The sequence below is a fragment of the Drosophila innubila genome, assembly GCF_004354385.1.
Source record: "Drosophila innubila isolate TH190305 chromosome 3R unlocalized genomic scaffold, UK_Dinn_1.0 2_E_3R, whole genome shotgun sequence".
NCBI lineage: Eukaryota > Metazoa > Arthropoda > Insecta > Diptera > Drosophilidae > Drosophila > Drosophila innubila.
The window spans coordinates 26,055,865-26,077,024 of NW_022995380.1; the positions used below are offsets into that span (position 1 = coordinate 26,055,865).

The following is a 21,160-nucleotide window of genomic DNA, read 5'->3' on the forward strand; positions in this document are numbered from 1 at the left end:
GGCAACAGCAAAAGGCCCGTACTCAAGAGCTGGTCAGATCCAGATCCAGGCCCAGCTCAAGTCCAAGTGGAAGCCCTCGGGGCGCTCTCAGCAATTTTCATTGCTGCCGCTGCCGCTGCTGCCGTTGTCTTGGCCATGGCTCTGGCTCTGTCTCTGGCTTGGACTCTTGCTCTGGCTTTGGCTTTGGCTCTGCTTTCAGTGCTCTGATCGTTGTCGCGATCTGTGCTGCCTTGGCTGACTCTGGCTCTGTGCGTTGCTCTGATTCCGCGTCCAAGCCAAAGACAACAATGTTGACGTCGCCGTTGCAGCAGCTATTTACAACACTGCATTCCTGCGTCGCAGTCATTCAAGAAGCTAAAGCCACAGACTGAGGCAGAGACCGAGGCAGAGACAGCGGCAGAGACAGCGGCAGAGCCATAGCAGCAGCAGCAGCGCTGAACTTGTTTCATGCCACTTTGGCTTATACTCGTATGTGTGCGGTTGAGCGCGCGCTCCTTCAACAAATGCTGCCTGCCTCATAAATGCTGTAATAAGCCAACAACAAAAGCAACAACAATTACAGCAACAACAACAGCAACAACAACGTTAAATGTGCGCTCGAAACATGTTTATGAAAAGAAAGAAATTCCATTGCAAACAAAAGAGGCTAACACCGATCGGTGGGAGAGGCGTACGCATGTAATCCGACTCACACAGCTCTCTAACACATACAGATACATTTACAGTCACAGTCACAGCTCAAGATACAGATACAGATACATATTGATTGTGCTCTTTAAACTCTTTTTCCTTTTTATTTGTTATGAGTATTTGCTTACACCTTCATTCGCTCATTCCGTTTTACCCTCTTCTCTCTCTCTCTCTCTCTCTCTCTCACTTTCTGCTTCTCTCTTTTCTCAACCAGCTGCTTCTCTTTGAGCACGTTCGTTTGACCAGTGGGCATATTTATTTATGCTATGGTGAAATGTCTTGGCCAACATAAATACTGCAAAAGTAGCACAAAATTTTCACCAAACAGTCCACCAATAGAAGGATGCAAATCATAAATATTTAAATAACTGCTAAAAACTTTAATTTTCAACAAAAATGATTTCATTTACAATTGCGAGTTCCAAGAACATTTAGGTAAAATACATAAGATATATAAAATGATTTGTCTTCATATTTAATGATGAATGTTTAATAGTCCACCAAAAATTAAATGCCTGCCTTTCTTTCGTTATTTACATTATCTTTTACATTATTAATAACAAATATTTTTTAAATATTCATTTGTACACATTATAAATTACAACTAAGCACTTTCTTGCCTTTTTAATAAATTTGCATAATAGATAAAATAATATTTTGAACCGTTGAATCTTTTTAAGCATGAAAACTCAATTTTATGTAAGCATACCTTTGCAGGAAATATACGGCATTTTAATAACTGTAACTTATTAGCTGTTTTAGTTTCATAAACCATAGCTAAATATATTAAGCATGGGCCTCAGCTGTACTCCTATTAAAGTCAAAATCGTCTGTACTATTATTGCTAGAGGTTTCGCAGACTAGGTTGGACATGGCAAACTCCATTAAAGTTTATCTACTCATTTGTGGTATGTGGCATTTATTTAGATAAGATAAACCCTTTTGATTATTTTGCTTAATTTTTCGCTTTTTACAGTAGTGCTGGTGTATCTTCTTCCACTGAGCGAGAGCTCTGAGGAAGAAGGAGAACTTGATGAACTTACTAAGGCATTCTCCGAACTTATCGAACAAGGTGGCAAAACAGCCGAGTCTTTAACAGGTCTTTTCAAAGCTAAAATCGATATGTTTGAAGCACTTCAGAAAATATTTAGAACAGAACCTGGAAACGAAACGATGCCAATTGTTGAAACTGCAACTTTGTAATAGGTTATAGCTTACATTGTTCACCAACAAGCTAACACTTACCTAAAAATAAATAAAGTTTTAGCAGCACGTTTTTATAGTTCGATTAATTTTAAGCTGATAGATGCATATTACTAAATTTGTCTTTCATTTATAATAACTTTCAATATATTAACTGAGACCTTAGCTAGACATTCAAGAAATTGTCCCAAGTACACCAAATTTCGTGGTTTTCAATCGTTTCCCAGTCCTTATTACAAACAGACATTCGTACTTATTAAGCATTAGGTTTTTTTTTACAGTTCAAATATACCGAAACGGTTACGGTATTAACAAATTCATCATTATTTATGGTGATTACATCAAAGTGAAATTTGTAGAATAGAAAATAGTAAAATTTATTGTATAACGTGCAATAAACAATTTAAAGTTTATCTGTTAGCTATTGGTATTTCACATGTATTGAGATATTTATTCTATTATTTATTATTGGCATTTATAAGCAGACAGTGACAAAATAAGTTATTTTTAAAAAAAAAAAAAAAACTTTTATACACTTGCAATCTTTAAGTGCTTCAGGTAAAGATCAGAAGGAATGATGGCGATGTTAATCTATCTTAATAAGTTTATAATTACATTATATAAATTAATAGTTAATTAAACTAAGCTTTCATGTTCGTTTTATGTACTTAAAATGATGATTGGATGGTTGGTAAGTAAAAAAGTAATGTTAAATAAATACGTTAAGAAAATAAATTTTTTTTTTTGTATTAAATTAGTCTCTGAAATAAATCAATAATTCTTAAATGGATATAATATTCAAATAATATCCAAAGCCATATAATACTGCAAGTTTGTTGCTTAAGTCTTTTATTGAAACTGGCAATGCTGCTTAGTTAAGAGTACAAAGCGTTGAGTTAAAGAGAAAATGTTCTCTCACCCGCAAGCATACACACACAACAGCAACTTACACAGACACAGACACATGCTGACTGTAGTCGTTGCAAGACTGAGGAACTGAGCGCTGATCGCACATTCAGTTGCCATTTACCTGTTGCCGTGCGCTGTAATTCGTCCAGTGTCGTAGCGGATGAAAATAATACTTCAGGCGCCGCATTACGTTGCGTGCCTGTCAGCCTGAGCGTGTGTGTGAGAGTGTAAGAGTGTGCGTGAGCGTGTAGTGGTGTAGTGGTGTTAGTGTGCAAAGCAAAGGCAGCAAAAAAGATAACATAAAGCAAAGTAAAAGAGCCATAGTGAAAGATCAGCGTACACATACACACTCGTTGTGTGTATGTATGCACACACACACAAGCCCGACTTGCAATGAAAATAAAGTAGAGAAAAGTTGTGTGAAATAAAATAACAAAAGTTTATTCAAAATACATGCATACAAGTATTTAAAACGGAATTCAATGAAGCTGCAAAAACTGCCAAATACTAAATGGAAAGTGCGATGCATAAATGAAAACTAAACGTGTGACGTGTATTAAAAAAAGGTAGCAGTCTGCTATTTATTAAATTGCAATTTAAAATCTCGTTTTAACCTCTCTCTCTCACCCTGTCTCTTTCATTCTCTGGCTGACTATCGCTCATTCGCTGTGTATCGGTTTTGCCTTGTTTTTGTGTGGCTTCAGCAAATGCAAAAATATTCCGTGAGTTTTTTCTTTTCTTGTTTTTGTTTTTGTTTGGTTCGTGTTCGTGCATGCTCGTAAAACTGCAAAGGAATAATTGTACCATACGGATATCCTAGACTCTGTCTTTAGCTGGGTAAATTATTACGCATCTTCCCCACAGCATTGGCAGAGACTGTGCACAGAGTTGCAAACCAGTTGCAAAGTTGTCACATTAAAATCACACCTTCGAAGAAATATTTATTGTGGTTGTTGTTGTGGTTTCTATATATGCACCATTTTGCCCATAACTCGTTCGCGCTCTCACAGATACATGAGAGTATAAACACACACACTCACACACATACACAGAGACAGATACACCCTCTCTGGTTGCCTGGCAAATTTGCAAGCAAATTATACGTAAAGGAAGTCAGACAGCCTCAGTGGTTGCTGCTGTTGTGGTTGCTGCAACTGGTTGATCTGCATAGACGCCCATTACAAGTAACATGCGGAATTCTGTACGCTGCACGCTGCGTGCTGCCTCCTGTCGTTTTTGCTTTCATAACTGGTATAAAATTGGCGAAATAGTTATAAACATTAACGCAGTTGCCAACAAATGCTAGTTAGTTGCTCATTATGCGCCATTTAAGACAGACTGGGAAAGTCATGCAACGGATATGCTCATTGCCATATCATTTCATTTTATAGCACACATTTGCAATGTGACCAGAGCAGCACAAATATAAATTATGCATGCTAATCGGGGCAGTGACTTTCAGTTTTATACGATTTCTAGGAAATGCCGTTGTCGTTATTTATACACACTTCTCAGATTTCTTCTGTTCCATCTGCTAAACATGTGTGGCAAATCTTTTCAATTCTATCTAAAAGCGTACACTGTCACATGCATACATATGTATATCATTAATTTAGTACCTTGGGGGGTATCCGCAGCAACACGGAAAACATGTGGCAACTTTGTCATAGTTTTTGCTGTTTTCCTGTTGCTTGTCTGTTTGGTTTGGCTTAAAAAGGTTAAATGTTTATAAATTGTTAATTTGATATCTGTCAAAGATTTCGACATAACGTTATGACATTTGAACAAAGCACTTTTCATCCCCTCCACATTGTAGCAACATGTCCCCCTGTCATCAACAACTCCAACTCGAATTTAAGCAACAACAAATGCTGCCTGCCAATTGTTGCTTCGCTTTCCAAATGTCCGTGGTAAAACAAAAGACTTAGGCGACAAACTTGATCGACTCGCAAAAATATCATAGGCCAAAAGTTTTGACCGCCTGGCGCAGCCATTTTATGCATTTACAAACAACTTAAAGTATTTTTGTTAAAAAAAAAAAAAATGTCAACATATGCGCAATGCAATGACAAGCCAGCAGCCGGCCTGGCCAACAGACCAACTCGGTCCAGTCCATTCCAGTCCAGTCAGCCATGGCCCGCAGCTTCAGCGCGCTGGCAATCAAAGCCAAAAAGCTTTCAAGCCAAAAGCAGCCGACAACATCGTCAACGACGCCGCCACAGACATGGAAAAGCCGCGCGTCGATTTCAAGCGATTTCCAACAAAAATGTTAAATACCCTAGAAGGGTATAATAACTTTGACGTGCTGTTTTGGCAACAACTGAACGACTAAATGAATGAAACATTAATATGAGCATTCAGTTAAATTAGCAACTGTGTTTTTAGTTTCAAATTTCATAAATGGCTTCAAATTAAAACACTTTGTTAATAATAGGTTGATTTGATACTATCTCGTTTATTATTAATCAAAGCATACCTTATAATTTTTATATTGTATTATTAATTAAATATTTAATATGTCTTATATTTTCATTATTTTATTAAACAAACAAAAATTTTATTAATTTATTGCATAATTGTGTGGAAATATGTATATGTTCTTAAGTTTTCGGCATGCAATTAAATCGAATGTACTTTTTTGTTTCGACTAAGTATGTTCCTTAAAATTATACAATTAAATTTTACATACTTCATAGTAGTTATTAAACTTTACCAACTAATAAATTACATTTTATTTTATAAAAAAACCAAATAAATATTTTTGAAGCGTGTTGAACTTACAGAGTAATATAATCTTCGTTGTGCGTCGTCTGTGGAATTTTCTTTCTTGTCTACAATTTTTGTTGTATGGCTTTTCTTATACTTATATATGAATTCATAGCGTTTGCAACGGCGCAATAAGCAATACTAAAATGCAATGCAATGGATTTTTTATTATTATTTATATATTTTTGTTGTTGTCTGCATTGGTCGGAGACGGAGATTGTGCCACAGTCCGAGTCAGAGACAGAGACTGAGACTGAGACAGAAACAAATACAGATGCAGAGAAAGAGACAGAGACAGACACAAATACAGACACGTTCACAGAGAGTTGCAGTGCAGTTTTGCAGCTCTCACGGCCACAAGCGACAGTTTTGTATTAGAAACGGCAACTTGTGGCTGCAGCTAGTTACGGGCTTGATGACTACCGGAATACGGGGAGGGGGCAAGTGGGCAGTCGAAGGTAGCTGGAATGTTGTCGCTGCTAGTTGGCAATGTTGCCAAGTGGCTGACATAGTTGTTGTTGCTATTGGAGGCTGTTCTTGTTGTTCTTGTTCTTGCACAGCAATTGCAGGGCAACTTTAGCCTGAACTTTAAAATTTAATTTGTTGTACAATTTATGTGTGGCATATTAGAAGAAAGAGTTGCGTTCTAGGCAAACCAAGAAACGTCAACCTATGCGGGTGTTTTAACATGCGGGCAATGCCAGCAGCAGCCTGCAGATACAAAGATACAGATAACCTGTTGCTGTCGTTGCTGCGACTGTATCTCAGTGTGTGTATACGCGTGTGTGTGTGTGTGTAACAGAAATCAGACAAAACGGTGCTTTACATTCGTTTTTTTTTCTCTGTTTTCTCTTCAGTTGCTCATCAGGCAGCCAGATCAACTAGCTGGCAGGCATCTTTCTCTCTGTCCCGCTTTAATGAAATGTAATTTGAAAAATTGCGCGCGGCAAATTGTTGACTTGTTGCTGCAGCTCGTTGTTGCCGTCGTCATAGTCAGAATTTCAAATATTTTGTCTTAATTAAAATTTAGCTGCCAAGCTGCTCTGATATGTTATTGTTGTCTTTGTCTAACATCATCGCATGTTGGACAAAAGTCGGTTAAATCTTTTAAATAAATTAGCGCTGTCTCGTTCGTCAAGCATTTGTCGCGTTTGCATTTAGTCGACATTTTTATTGGATTAAGTTTGGCCTGGATTAATGCGCTGTCTTGGATTAGATGCGCCATCATTCACGTTTGCAGTTGTTGTTGCTGTTGTTGTTGTTTTCGCTCTCGTTATTGTTGTTGTTGTTTTGGTGGCTATCGCACAGCATGTAATTTGCGGTAAGTTGGCTTTTTGTTTTTTTTTTTTTGTTTCTTTGGGCTTGTTGTGATTTATTTTGCTTTGTTGGACAGTACATTTTAGGTTAAGTGGCGTTTATGCACAGTTGACTGTTGCGCTTGTCGCCGCATTGAAATGTGGGTCATAAAACAAAAGACTTAAGCTACGAACTGGTTCGTCTTCTTTGGCATTGCTTTGAAATTTGAATTATTCCTAAAAGAAGCAACAACTGAGAGAAAGGAAGAGAGAGCAAAAGAACCTTAGCTATTTCCCATTGATTAATGACAGGTAATTTTCATCCATTGGTTTCGGTTAGGGGGAACCAAAGGGAGGCTTTAGTTGCAAAGGGCATTCGCCTCGTCTTCATGGTTCATTATATAAGCTTTGCTTTAATTAGTTTGGCTAAAATTTTTTGCGTATTTTAATGAATTTGGCGGCACAAAGTGAAATTTAAGTAAAGTTAATGATAAAATCGTACAGAATCATTAAAGATATGTTCACAATTTTTACTCAAATCTAGGGCATTACTAATTTGACTGAAATTTTAATTATATTGACCAGCATGCATTTTAGAATCTTAGTGGACAAATGTATATGCTACATTTCTAAACATGATCTTATTTAAACATATTAAGTCTATCATGGACACTTAACTGAACTCAGAGTCACTTTCGACCATACTTTCTACAATAATATTGTTTATTTATTCCACAAACTGCTCAAAAATTAGCCATCCACAAGCTAACCATGCTATAAATCAGTATATATAAATATTTTTAAAACTGTGCCTATGCATATTTATTAGTCCATTTCACACATTCCAAATTCGCCTTCAAGTTAATTTTTGCACACATTTTAAGTCATTAAGTGTGTCAGAGATTCGACAACTTTCAATTCTTTTGTTCCCATTTACATAAATTCTCGTATGAGACAAGCAAAATATACAGTTAAGAAACATAAATCTTACATTAAGTGATGGCTATTTCAAAAATTCAGAAAAGATTTGGTTCGACGGCTGGAATCATAAGGAAAGTCATATACAATTGTGTATACTGTAGTATTTTAAGAGTCTAAAGGAAGCAGAACAACTTTATTTCTCTAGTTTTAATCGTTGAACATGGAATTTTTTTTTACGAAATAAGTAAATAACACAAAAATATGTTTTTGAAATATATATTATTTGTTTTATAATACATTCGAGTTAATTAAAGAAAACAGCTTTATTAATTTAAATATGTACACTTTAGGTTATTTTTATATTTCGGACTTACAATTGTCTATATAAGCACCTTCTCGGTAGCTAAGACCCGTTGTGATACTGACATGTTGTTAAAGACGACAAGCTTGTTGTTAATCGTGTTAGTGCTCTTTGTGCACCACAACAATGCTTGTAAGTTCAATTGACAATAATTTCTATATATATAATAATAATATGATACAATTTTTCTTAGTGAATCCCATTTGCTCGCTGCCGAAATGTGTAGGTCCCTGCAAAGCAAGAATTGATCGTTGGTATTACAACAGTGCAACAAATAAATGTGAGCAGTTTCAATACGGCGGCTGCCAAGGCAATGATAATAATTTCGAAAGATATGAAGACTGTCTGGCAGTTTGCACTTGAATAAAAGTAGTTCATATGTGAACAAGTGTAGTTTTAATATTAACAGATGAATAACCCATACAAAGTAAATAAACAATTGCGCTATTTACCAAGAAGAAAATTTAATAATGCTTTCATAAAAAACATTTTAAATTTTTTTGAATAGTAAATATTAAACTCAAATGAGTGCTGTTATTTAAGTAAGGCATAAATTATACAAAAGATTATTATCATTATTAAATGCGTCTATAATAGGCTTAAATTAATTCACTTTAATTGTATTGTACATTGTTATAATAGTAATTAATGGGAGAAATGCGAATTTTATGATGCAATTACATGTACTTGAATACAAAACGATTTAATAAAAATGCAATAATATAAAAGGAGCTCATAATTATAGTAATTGGTGTAAAACAGCTTTATTCATTTCAGTAAATGTTTACTTGAAGCTTTTGTTCTACACACAAAAGATAACCTGTTTAATTTATGGGCTCAGAATAGCTATATATAAGCCCTTAAGAAGTAGATTCATTACACTGAAGTTCTGATACAGAATCATGTTGTTAAAGACGACAAGTTTGTTGCTAATCGTGTTGCTGCTACTGACGGACCAGGGCAATGCTTGTAAGAGAATTATAATTAATTGTAATAATTATAATATTGATCTTAAATCTTTATTTAGTGGACGCCAGATGCTTGCAGCCCGTAGAAGTGGGTCCTTGCAGAGCTAGAATAATTCGTTGGTACTACAACAAGAACACAAAAACTTGTGAACAGTTCGGATTCGGCGGCTGTCATGGAAACCAAAATAATTTCATGACATTGCGTAGTTGCCGAAAGGTCTGTTCTTAAAAGAAGTCAATGCAATGTGTACATTAAATGTATTTAAATAAATACGTACATTCACATATTTGAAGAAGTATGAATATCACAGACCTTTACTTATAGGTGAATGGGTTTTTTCATATGATAAAGTTTTTTACTGATACAATGTACATTTTATTGTACTTTCAAAAGAAGTCATTTTCTATAGTACAATGTCTTCTTAATAATTACTTCGCTTAATACAAAATAAGAAACTTAAAGAAATTTAAAAGGAATTTGCAACAAAGCAAATTCATTATAATTGGAGGATACCCTTTTATATATTTTAATATATGAATACATAACTGAATTCTATAATCGTAAGCTTTCAACAAAATGAAGAATTTCTGACTTTTGAATTTGTATATAAATATAAGATTCGCAACCGTTGATTATTTAAAGAATAATTTTCACTTAAGCATATATCAGATATATAGTCATGTTGCTGAAAACGATAAGCTCGATTTTAATCGTTTTATTGCTCTTTGTGCACCAGAGCAATGCTTGTAAGTGCTAATGGAATAATATAATAAGATTTGTATAATATTTAAGCTTTACCCAGTGGATAGCATTTGTTTGCTGCCCAAAGTTAGAGGTCCTTGTAAGGCGATCATAGATCGTTGGTATTACAACAAAGATGCAAGAAGATGTGAAGAGTTTAAATACGGCGGCTGTCAAGGAAATAAGAATAATTTTGAAACATTGCAAAACTGCAGAAGAGCCTGTTCCTAATAAAAGAAACTTTTTACCAAGTAAATATAATAAAATTGATTTCAACTGAAAATATCTTACGTGATTTTATCAAGAAAAGATAGACGCAGTTGATGCTTCAGGAATCTTAATAAGTTTATGACATTGCAAGATTTCAAATGGGCTTGTTGTTAAGTTATATATTTATAATAAAACAAATAGCATTTCATGTCAAGTTTAATGGAATAGTACTTAAGATTAAACAAGAATATAAAGAAACAAATTTACTTTGAGCAGCTGCACCCACTTTTTGTTGGGCTGCAGCAAATATTTCTTGTTTTTCAAATAAAAAAAAAACTTGTCAGCGCCACCCACTTTATGTCCACTGCAGCTGTTTGTGTGTGTATTTGTGTTACTCTCTGTTTGTGTGTGTGTAGGAGTCGAAATATTTGCCTGGGAATATAACGGGCGGGGCGCTGACAGCACGATGTATTCGAAGTCGCGCCGCAAAAGCGGCAACTGCAACATTTTGCTAAATCAAAATTGACACTATGCAAAAAGCCAACCCACGGAGCGCAAATTGCAACACGGTAGCTACACACACTAATATGTACTCAAATATACACACACACACACACCACACACACACAGAGGGTCTTCTACACACATAGTTGATTGTCGGGGTAGACTGGAACCAGGCGCTCAGCGTGCCGTGCCACAGAGGCCAAAAGGTGCACGTTGTCCGGCTCTCTAGTCATACATGTACATATGTATGTGTGTATGTTGTTGCTGTTGCTGTTGCTGTGTTGTTATTGGTGTGGCTGTTGTTGTTGTTGATGTAGTATAGTTGTGTGGCGCCAAGTAATTTCTGTGTTAGCGTTAGATTTCATCCATGTGCAGACAACGAACGCCACACAAATAACAAGCAGCGCAGTTATTAGTTTTATACTCCGCACAGTGGTGCAAACTGTGAATGGAATGCACGCAAATATTGATAAACTATTAGAATACACGAATATTAATCAACTTGAAAGGTATTCACATAATGTAGTAAATTTATAGTAAATAATATATTGTGTGCTTGTGTAAATTTAGTAAAGAAAAAATTGCACAGCCATTTTGAAAGTGTAAAGATAAAGATTCTTTGCAAAAGTTATGATTTTTAAAATTAAATAATATTTTCAGATCGCTTATCGACAAACGTTTCAAACAAACTCTGCTGGTGCCAAAAAAAAAAAAAAATAGAATAACATATCATTAAAAAATACCATATATGCCAAATATCGAATAAAATATTGTATATGACATCTGTTTAATTTTAGACTTTTTCCGAAGTCAGGGGTTTGGGTTTGGAATTGCTGTTATTTGAATACTCTATATATATTTTTTGAAAAGTTTATTTGTATAGTCAATACATTAATATCTAAAATTAGATAATTTAAATGTATATAATATTTTTTCGGAATTCAACGTTTCTTTAAAAAAAAAGTGTTTAAAAAAAATTTTCTGTCAAATGCGACGCATGTCTTTGAAAATATTTGCATTCAATAAAATAATTTTTTGATCAAGTAACTGTCTCGTTGAGCCACTGTGCAATGGTGTCAGCATGAATGTGAATCACTCCGGTGGCTGCACTGTGGCCACCACCGTGGTGACATTTGCTCATTAAGCATATTAAATAATTAGTACTTGTTGTTGTCATATTTTATATGCTCAATGCTTGTTCGGCCCGCTGAGAGGCTTGGCATGTGAACAGCTTGGCCATAGACAAGGACCAGTTTTCAATAGCCAACACAAGTGGTGGCCTTTTGGCTTTGGTTGAATTGTAAAATACAAAAATATATGCAGTTTAATTGAATAGATATTGACTTGGCCTACTGAAAAGGCTTTGTTACTTTTAAGCCTCGGGGCTTACTGTAGACAAACTTTTTTGTGGACTAATTTTGTATGGAAGATGTTATAGCTTGAGGAGCTTTTGTAAAATACTTATGAAAACAAAATAAAGAGAAGAATTGGCAGACAGAAATGTGGCCAGCTTTAAGCAACAAATGGATTAATCAGTGTGTGTAAATAATTAAAACTCAAAAACGTATCATATGATTCTTAAATATCATCCTGAAATAGGGAATCTCTTTGATTTAACTTAATTATTTAATGTTGATTTTTTGTTGTTATTATTCAGTATTATCGCCATATTGTTACTCACAAAAATATGATTTTAGTTCAAGATATATAGTAAAAGAATAATATGATCAAATATTAACAGAGTAATTGGATTAAAGATCTGACAGACTCGAAAGTAGATAACAGAGCTGGAATATTGTAATATATATGGTTATATTGTTGTAACTGACAAATAAATTCGAGATGTAAATTTATGCAAATTGCATGCTGTGTTGCCCAATGAGCCATTTGACACTTTTGGTGGACACGCAGCAGATATTTGTTATTAATTATTTATTGTCTAAGTATTGTTAATTATGGCAAACAAATACCAAAATAGATATCTTTCTCTCTCTCTGTCTGTCTCTGTCTCTATCTCTCTTTTCTCAACTCGAGTGTCGACTGTGGGCCTTTGGGCCTTTTCCTTTTCTTTTTCAAACCGAATCGAACCAGTTGAGCGACATTCCATTTGAGGCGCGACAGGCGGCGTTCGTTTCGGAGATGCTAAGATTAATCAGCTGCCATAAGCCAAATGACAAGACATATTTTTTTTGGACTTGCCGTCTCGGCTGCCCATGTTGTTGCCTTTCAAATGCGGCCTGGTCTGGTGTTATTATTGTTATTATGTTTATTTATGGCATAGCTAGAAAAAAAATTAATTTCAAATTTGATTACAATAAAAATAAAGCCACACAGAGACACACGGCCATCTCAGTTTCAAATTCGAGACACTTGTAAGCAGCATTTGATTTACGCGATCCAAAGTGTGCCCAAATTTCGTCTAGGTAGGCAAATGAAATACCCATCAAAGTTCCCGCATCTCCACAGCTTCTTCTGTAGGTGTGTGTGTGTACCGTGACGGCCCAACCCAAAAAAGCCAAACAATACTGAAGAAGACTTCAGCATGTCTTAACGAATATCAAATAAATTTATTGTTTTCTATTTAGATAAATACATGTGTAGTGAGTAAATTATGCAAAGCCGCCTCTAAACAAATATTATGGATGAGCGCGACTAAAGAGGCGCATGTCTGTTCCCTTGTTCTATTTGCCGAATTGGGTTACTTTCAACATAATTTGAGGTCTTAGGTTACACCAACAACAACAACAACAGAAGCAATCAATGCTGCTGGCAGCAACAATCGACTTTCTGGCCAAGCTACAGATGGCCACGAACTAACATTAGAACAGCCCACGCCTGCCTTTGGCTTATGATTAGAGTTTCCAATGCTCAAAGAGTCACTCCAAACTGGTTATATTGCCAAAACAAAACAACAACAAAAACAAATAGAAATAAGCTTTTGGCCAATGAATGGAGATGGAGCTGGAGCTGAAGTCGGAGCTGAAGCCGGAGCTGTGCTTCAATGATCGTTGATGGCAATGGAAATATGACAGCATACGTGTGTCTACAAAAATTAAAAAAAAAAACAAACTACAACAACAAAATATCAAACAAATAATTGGTAGACCCGTGGGTGTGCTGCTTAATACTTAGTTGTTAAATTGTTAAAAAATATTATTAAAATTTATATACATTCATACTTATAATTGGCGCCGAATTTCCATAGCTAATCAAGCTGACAAAATCTTTGTAGACTCGCGTGGGCTTAACAAAATTTCTGCACAACTTGCCCAGAATTTAGTTATGAATTCTCTCAAAGGTCAAATGCACTTCAATAAGAGGTGTGGCCCAACCAATAAATACAGGCTCATATATATATATATTTTGTATGTGAGTACATTTGTACGCATTCAGATTGGCAACTGGAGTCGTCGGAAATCTACTTGGTGCTGCCCACACTCCAATCCCATGACCATTGAGGCTTAATAGTTGTTAGGCGCAGGCTACAGACAATTTATAGAAATTTTCATTTATTTTACTTTGCTTGGCGACGACCATCGATGACCCAAATTCCATTGTGCGATTGCTCATCCACACAGGCACTCCACTTGGTTTGTTTCAACATGTATTAGCTAGAGTTGGGAACGTGATGTGTTTCCCCTCGTGACACGAGCATGCACACATCAACAGGGCTGCAACATTGCCATCTTTATGTTCTTTTATTTAACTCATTTATTATTTAAATCAATTTATTTCATTTAATTTTTTATTGTTTTTTTATACACATAAATTAAAGCAATGTTCATAATATTTTCAGCAATCTTATAAGCCAAAAATATTTGGTGTTGATTTGCATTCAATTTAAATAACACATATGTACATTTTACTAATAGTCCTATCAAGGCTGCAAACCATAACAATTTTGTTAAAAGTTTAAGCAAGACTTAAGTTCAGTTCACGAGCCAGTTTATGTACCAGATGAACCCAAAGTTTGATTTCGAATCTTGGTGCAATTTAATACAAATAAATTGACTGTCTTAATTTTTTTTTGCTTTTAATTTAACTGATTTAAAATTTTGATTTAAGAAAGTTTGAACTTCGATAATAATCTAAATTTATTTAAAGATTTTAATATGACTTATTTTCATCACAAGTCTTAAATAGTTGAGTAATATTGGATAAGCATAAAATTAATGTAATTTCAATTATCACCTTGGTCAAGAGCAAAACCTTATTTTAGGCAAGGCAAATTTTGTTTATTATACAGAATTTGTATGATAAATCTCACAATTTGTACACTGTAATTACTAAAATTTTGTTTTAGCTTGATTTGTAAACTGTATAAAATGCCATTATCTTAAAATTATTATGAATCTTTTAGACTATTCTGTCCTTTTATATATAAAATGATTTTAATATTTATTGTTTGTTTTTTCAGACTTCTGGCTTGAAAGGTCGCTGCTTAATATAAAATAGGATTAAATCGAAGCGAACATGTCACACAAGACGAGCAGTAGACGGGCAACAGATCTGGAATGTCCGCTGGCATCGCTTGGCCGGAATAGCAATGCCGTGCGGGATCAATTGGCGGCGGCGCATTACCATCATCCGCATCCATTGAGCTCCAGTCCGCTGGATCCGCAGGCTTACAAAATGTCACGAAAGTCGCCAAATCTGAGCCTTAATGTGAACGATACCGTTGTCAGCGGAGAGCTCTATCCACTTGACTCCCGCAGCTCCACGCCGCACAGTGAGCAGCAGACGCCGTCGACTGCGGCAGCGGCGGCGGCAGCGACAACGGCAGCTGTGTTGCATATGGTGCAGCAGAAGGCTGCCACATTCGAGCTGCGTGGACGGCACACACGGCACGAGCAGTCCATCTACGGCGCACACTCGACCGCATCTGTGGGTCGCCATGTCCAATCAAAGAAATCACCCGAACTACAGACGCTGCCGGCACCGGCGACCAGGACCACGGTGCCAGTGCCACAGCCACGTAACTTTCTAACATTGGACTGGTTGCATGGCAACAGTGCCGACACCGAAGATTCCAGTGATAACAATGCTGGCGGAGGCGGAAACGGAGGCGGAGGCGCCGCCAATGGCAGGCGACGAGCTCAAGTCCAAAGTGGACGCTGCAGTGTGCCCACGGTGCTCGGCAATGGCAACAGTGCTCAGTATCTGCTCGACAAGAAGATGGAGTCACTGTATCTGGGCAATGCGTTGCGTGCTCTGCCACTTGGAGCCGAAGCGAGCCAGTACCAGAACGAGCGTTACTACCTGGAGGATTACAGCAGCGGCAGTGGCAACGAACGTCTACCAGGTGAGCATAATATGCACATAGCAAGTACTTAAAGAAGTGTAAATATATTTAAATAAAGTGTAAATAAATCAATTTATAAAGTGTAAATATATTTAGCTATAGCTGTGCTAAAGTATCGCTACGAACAAATATGACAGCTCCTAAAGAACTCTTATCTAAAATATCAGAAATTGTAAAATAATTTTTAAGGAATCAAGCCGAAACATATATCGGTTCTAGTTCTATTTCGGGGTTTTCCTTTCGATTCCAGTATCAGTAACGCAAATTGAAAATTTTGATTTTCAAAATTCCCATATCCCCTTTCTTTGGATTACAATTAAAACATAGGTCTAAAGCCAAAAATTTTTCTTAACGAAATTAATAAAAATTTGAATGCAGTGTAAATTTAGAGGCCAAACCATGATTAAAATAACATTCCGCTTCAAAATCGGTTCAGTTTTGCTTAAGTTTTGAAAGTATGAAGTTGATCAAACCTTAAACTTAGCAACTTTACAAGCCAAAACTTTTGTTTAATTTGGCATGATTTTTTACAAGAAAATTAAACATATCCAACTCAAATTTAAACTTTTGTTTTACACTAATAAAGATATAAGGAGTTGATTCAAAGTGAAAACTTGAGATTTTAAATTTTGAATTTTTGAAATTTCAAATGGGGGACCCTTACCATCAACATAGAGCCATAGCTTGAAAAGTCGAAAAATAACAAAATTTTCTAAATGAAGAAAATTTGAATACAGAATGAATAAAGAGGCCAAACCATGATCAAAATGACATTCCGCTTGAAAATCCGTAAAGTTTTGCCAAAGTTATTACAGTTCGAAGTTGCTCAAGCCTGTGACCTAGCAACTTTACAAGTCAAAATATTTCTTAATTTTGACATGATTTTTTACAAAAAAATAAAAGGCCTCAGAATCAAGTTTAATGTATTGTTTTATACTAATTACGATATAAGGAGTTGATTTGAAGTGAAAACTTGAGATTTTAAATTTTCATTTTTCAAAATTTCAAAGGGGGGACCCTATGGTATTAAAATCTAAGCCCATATCTAGAAGGAAATTTTATTTTTACGAAATTAATTATATTTTAATGCAGAATGAATTAAGAGGTCAAACCATGATCAAAATGACATTCCGCTTTAAAATCGGTTTTGTTTTTACAAAGATATAAAAGTTTTAAGATGGTCAAATCTTTGACTTAGCAACTTTACAAGTCAAAATTTTTGTCCGATTTACCATGATTTTTTACAAAAAAGTGATGGTTTATATTAATTATAACATAAGAAGTTGATTAAAATTTCAAAGTTGAGATTTAAAATATTGTTATCATAAGCCAATGTTGTATTTTTGTTTTAAAGTTGAACGAGTAATTAGTTACTTGCTGATAATTGAAGTGTTTACTTACCATTTAATACAATTACTTCAGTAATTAGATAATATCTGCAATTAGAATTGTATAATTAAACAGATTGCAATTGAAATAAAATGAAATTACTGAAGTAATTGTAATGGTAATTCAAAGTGCAAATGTGTTGAGGATTGTGTTGCTGTTGTCTTCTTAAATAATTTCAATCTCTTTCTTTTTCACTTTAACTTTAACAGAGCGTCTGCATCATCCGCGTAACTCCAGTCCGAGCGAGACGAGTGGCTCGGATCGGTACTTGTTGAATCGCAGCACCAACTCGCCCGCCAATGCCTTCCAGCTGGATCATCACCACACCAAAGTGCAAAGCCTCTCCGATGGCCTGTGCAATATGGGTCGCTTTTCCCCCAGCTTGGACCAGGGTTACGCCACGCTGGTGTCGCCATCGCCAACTGGTCATCACTCCAGCAGCACGGGCGGAATGGTGGTGACCAGCAGCAGCAACAAGAATACCAACTCCGGCGTTGTCGTGGCCAGTAGTACACCCGCCACGACACCTCGTCGGGGATTAACCAACAATGCCAGCGTCACCGCCACCGCCATTGGACCACCGCCCTGGAATCGCAAGGGTCCTTACCGCTGCGGACCGTACTTTGAGCGCCTGCCCGACGAAGCCGTCGTACGCATCTTCAGTTGGCTGGACAGCTGTGAGCTGTGCAACGTGGCGCGCGTCTGTCGCCGGTTCGAGCAACTGGCCTGGCGACCCGTCCTCTGGAAGTGCATCACGCTGCGGGGCGAGCATCTGAATGGCGACAAGACGCTCAAGATGATATTCCGGCAGCTGTGCGGTCAGAGCTGCAATGGCGCCTGCCCGGAGGTGGAGCGTGTCATGCTCGCCGATGGCTGTCGCATCTCTGACAAGGGACTCCAGCTGCTCACGCGTCGCTGTCCTGAGCTGACGCATCTGCAGCTGCAGACTTGTGTGGATGTGTCCAATCAGGCGCTGGTCGAGGCGCTTACCAAGTGCAGTAATCTGCAGCATCTGGATGTAACTGGTAAGTAATCATCACAAGCAACAATGATAATTCTAATCTCACTCTCTCTCTCTGTCGCTCTCACAGGTTGCAGCCAGGTGAGCAGCATAAGTCCAAATCCACATATGGAGCCACCGCGTCGTTTGTTACTGCAATATCTCGACCTGACCGATTGCATGGCCATTGATGACATGGGCCTCAAGATTGTGGTCAAGAACTGTCCACAGCTGGTGTATTTGTATCTGCGACGCTGCATACAAATTACTGGTAAGCTAATTCCCAATCACAACTTTCATCATCGTTACTCATAATTTTTTGTTGGATTGCAGATGCGGGTCTAAAGTTCGTGCCCAGCTTTTGTGTGTCGCTCAAGGAGCTAAGCGTCTCGGATTGCGTCAACATCACCGACTTTGGCCTCTACGAGTTGGCCAAATTGGGCGCCGCGTTGCGTTATCTCTCCGTTGCCAAATGCGAGCGAGTCTCGGATGCGGGTCTCAAGGTCATTGCCCGACGCTGCTACAAGCTGCGGTATCTAAACGCGCGTGGCTGCGAGGCAGTTAGCGATGATTCCATCACAGTCCTGGCACGCTCCTGTCCCCGATTGCGTGCCCTGGACATCGGCAAGTGCGATGTGAGCGATGCGGGTCTTCGTGCTCTGGCCGAAAGCTGTCCGAATCTGAAGAAGCTCAGCCTGCGCAATTGTGATATGATTACGGATCGAGGCGTTCAGTGCATTGCCTACTACTGTCGTGGCCTCCAGCAGCTGAATATTCAGGACTGCCAGATATCCATTGAGGGCTATAGGGCGGTGAAAAAGTACTGCAAACGCTGCATTATCGAGCACACAAATCCGGGATTCTGTTGAGACGTCAATCGATCGATTTAAGCAAAGAGGCAGGCCATACGATATGAGCAAAGATGTTCTAAACAATACACATACTTCACTTGTACATAATTACTTACTTAAGCAGCTTGTAAATATTGTTAAGCATAGGTAGCATATAGAGCATTTGATAGAACCTAAGTAGTGCGCCTTCTAGACTAATTCTTGCTTAATAAATTATTTCTTATAACCCCACGTAATCTTCAATATTTACGCATCTAGATAATGATACATATCAGGCACCAAGTCCTTCTTATGGTCCAATTTTAGTATAAAACTCATATCAGGAATATTGGGTTTGGTCTTTCGGACTGACCAATTCACTCGTTTCAATAATGATAACTCTCTGGCTTTTGAAAAGCCCGCCCTTTTCACATACTCGATGTAGGAATGCAGATCGTGTATATGACTTATGAGCAACATCATCTCGTCATCAATGGCCTTCAGTTTCTTTACATTGCGTTCAAACCTTCCTATTAGCTGGTTCAAATGTTTTCCATTCCAATTGCCGTGATAATCTTCGGGCTCTTGAAAGTTGAACAGCTCCGTTATTTCCATCAATTTGATGCGATCAGATAAAGTATCGTTGGGTAATCGTTTCTTTATTTTGAGCAGCTGTGCTTTCTTTTTCGGTGATAGTTTTCCTTGATTTCCATGCAAGTAATCATTTATCCATCTGCGCAAATTTTCCATCATTTCCAATTTGTCGACATACTTTTGACCTTCCTTAGCCACATCGAAATTCATATGCTTGTGCGTTATTAAAAGCCATTGTATCATTCTTGTTATACGTCTTACTTGAAGCTGGTCCATAAAATGGTCCATGGAAAGACGATCGAAAGTTTGTCGCCAACTTTTTTTCTTTGCCTTAACCATTTTTTAAATTTTTAAATTTTGAATAAATGCTCAAAACGAATATCAAAAATTTAAATTTACGTTAGTCTCGACTTTGTTATCAACCGACCACCACAATATATCGATTATAGGGGTTCGATTCATACGAAGAGTGGTCACATTGTATTGCAGTTCTAGTTGGGTAGCACTTGGCTGCAACATGAAACAGTGCTACCCATCAATATCCAAACAGCTGATGCCGCTTGCTTTATACACTGTGTCTTGTAGGTTAGGTACGTTGTATAATGACAAATTCGTAAACTAACATCTAAGCTTACTTAGCAAAACAAAATTAACGTACGAATTTGGACAATAAATTAGTGTAACCGCTGGAGATATGGCAAAGTACATTGCTCAAATTATTGTGCTCGGCGGTCAAGCAATAGGACGTGCATTTGCCAAGGCGCTCAAACAAGAAATTGCCGCATCACAAGAAGCTGCAAAGCGGGCGGGAGGCGGCAGACAAGGAGATCAGAGTGCTGAGTCCAACCTGCGAACTGGTAAGTTTACGAATTAACTGGGTGTTCAAAAACTACAGTGTTATTTTCAGGCATGACACTGGAGGAGGCCAAACAAATTCTGAACGTGGAGGACGCGAAAAACGTGGATAGCATTATCAAGAACTACGAGCATCTGTTTAACGTTAATGAGCGCAGCAAAGGTGGCTCATTTTATATACAATCTAAAGTCTTTCGGGCAAAGGAGCGATTGGATTATGAGGTGAAAGCGCAGCAACAAAACCAGAAATCAAAAGACGAGCCCGAGCAACAAGCAGAGGAAGCGCCACAAAGCAGAGCAAGACAACGACGCTAAGCGATCGATTATTATGCTTTCTACCTCTAAACGAAACTAGCTTTAGTTCTTAATTAATTAAAATAACTGTTAAGTAGAAAAGCACATAGAGTTTGTATAAACAAGTTATTATTTTATCATATTTCCACAACATTTGTGGTATTGCCAATAAAATCATATGTTCGGTGTATAACATCCCTGTCATGTTACTAAGCAAAGTTGGCAGCTCCATCAGCTGTTGTTGGGCAGCACTTTAACAAAAACTGAAAACGGAGCGCAATTTAAATTTTTTGTTTGTTTTAAATTTGACAAAAAAATTAAAAATTT

The 21,160-nt window shown here is 37.1% G+C and overlaps 4 protein-coding genes across 5 annotated transcripts; 3 read left to right on the forward strand and 1 right to left on the reverse strand.

Moving 5' to 3' along the window:
• Positions 1-3,230: 3,230 nt before the first annotated feature.
• Positions 3,231-19,347, forward strand: LOC117792172 (F-box/LRR-repeat protein 7). 2 transcript variants are annotated; one of them, XM_034632194.1, is made up of 5 exons: positions 3,231-3,368; positions 14,987-15,871; positions 17,470-18,285; positions 18,352-18,531; positions 18,594-19,129. In XM_034632194.1, exons 2-5 carry the CDS (start codon positions 15,043-15,045, stop codon positions 19,127-19,129), a joined length of 2,361 nt encoding a protein of 786 aa, XP_034488085.1. In that variant the 5' UTR covers positions 3,231-3,368; positions 14,987-15,042. The 2 variants fall into 2 exon arrangements, with proteins under 2 accessions (XP_034488085.1, XP_034488086.1); XM_034632195.1 differs by lacking the exon at positions 3,231-3,368 and having other exon boundaries at positions 15,043-15,871; positions 18,594-19,347.
• On the forward strand, positions 9,006-9,416 carry LOC117792177 (kappaPI-actitoxin-Avd3c). Its single transcript, XM_034632202.1, has 2 exons — positions 9,006-9,114; positions 9,173-9,416. The coding sequence occupies exons 1-2, from the start codon at positions 9,048-9,050 to the stop codon at positions 9,340-9,342; spliced, it is 237 nt and encodes a 78-aa protein (XP_034488093.1). The 5' UTR covers positions 9,006-9,047; the 3' UTR covers positions 9,343-9,416.
• On the reverse strand, positions 19,313-19,937 carry LOC117792175. Its single transcript, XM_034632199.1, has one exon. The coding sequence runs from the start codon at positions 19,925-19,927 to the stop codon at positions 19,358-19,360; it is 570 nt and encodes a 189-aa protein (XP_034488090.1). The 5' UTR covers positions 19,928-19,937; the 3' UTR covers positions 19,313-19,357.
• A 312-nt stretch (positions 19,938-20,249) lies between these two features.
• On the forward strand, positions 20,250-21,021 carry LOC117789843 (mitochondrial import inner membrane translocase subunit Tim16). The gene is made up of 2 exons (XM_034628993.1): positions 20,250-20,541; positions 20,592-21,021. Exons 1-2 carry the CDS (start codon positions 20,379-20,381, stop codon positions 20,852-20,854), a joined length of 426 nt encoding a protein of 141 aa, XP_034484884.1. The 5' UTR covers positions 20,250-20,378; the 3' UTR covers positions 20,855-21,021.
• The last annotated feature ends 139 nt before the right edge of the window (positions 21,022-21,160 follow it).

Coding starts and splice junctions, on each gene's coding strand:
- LOC117789843 (XM_034628993.1), top strand. CDS start 20,379: ATGGCAAAGTACATTGCTCAAATTATTGTGCTCGGCGGTCAAGCAATA. Junction 20,542..20,591: donor TGAGTCCAACCTGCGAACTG/GTAAGTTTACGA, acceptor TGTTATTTTCAG/GCATGACACTGGAGGAGGCC.
- LOC117792175 (XM_034632199.1), bottom strand. CDS start 19,927: ATGATACAATGGCTTTTAATAACGCACAAGCATATGAATTTCGATGTG.
- LOC117792177 (XM_034632202.1), top strand. CDS start 9,048: ATGTTGTTAAAGACGACAAGTTTGTTGCTAATCGTGTTGCTGCTACTG. Junction 9,115..9,172: donor GACGGACCAGGGCAATGCTT/GTAAGAGAATTA, acceptor ATCTTTATTTAG/TGGACGCCAGATGCTTGCAG.
- LOC117792172 (XM_034632194.1), top strand. CDS start 15,043: ATGTCACACAAGACGAGCAGTAGACGGGCAACAGATCTGGAATGTCCG. Junction 18,286..18,351: donor GCAGCATCTGGATGTAACTG/GTAAGTAATCAT, acceptor TCGCTCTCACAG/GTTGCAGCCAGGTGAGCAGC. Junction 18,532..18,593: donor ACGCTGCATACAAATTACTG/GTAAGCTAATTC, acceptor GTTGGATTGCAG/ATGCGGGTCTAAAGTTCGTG.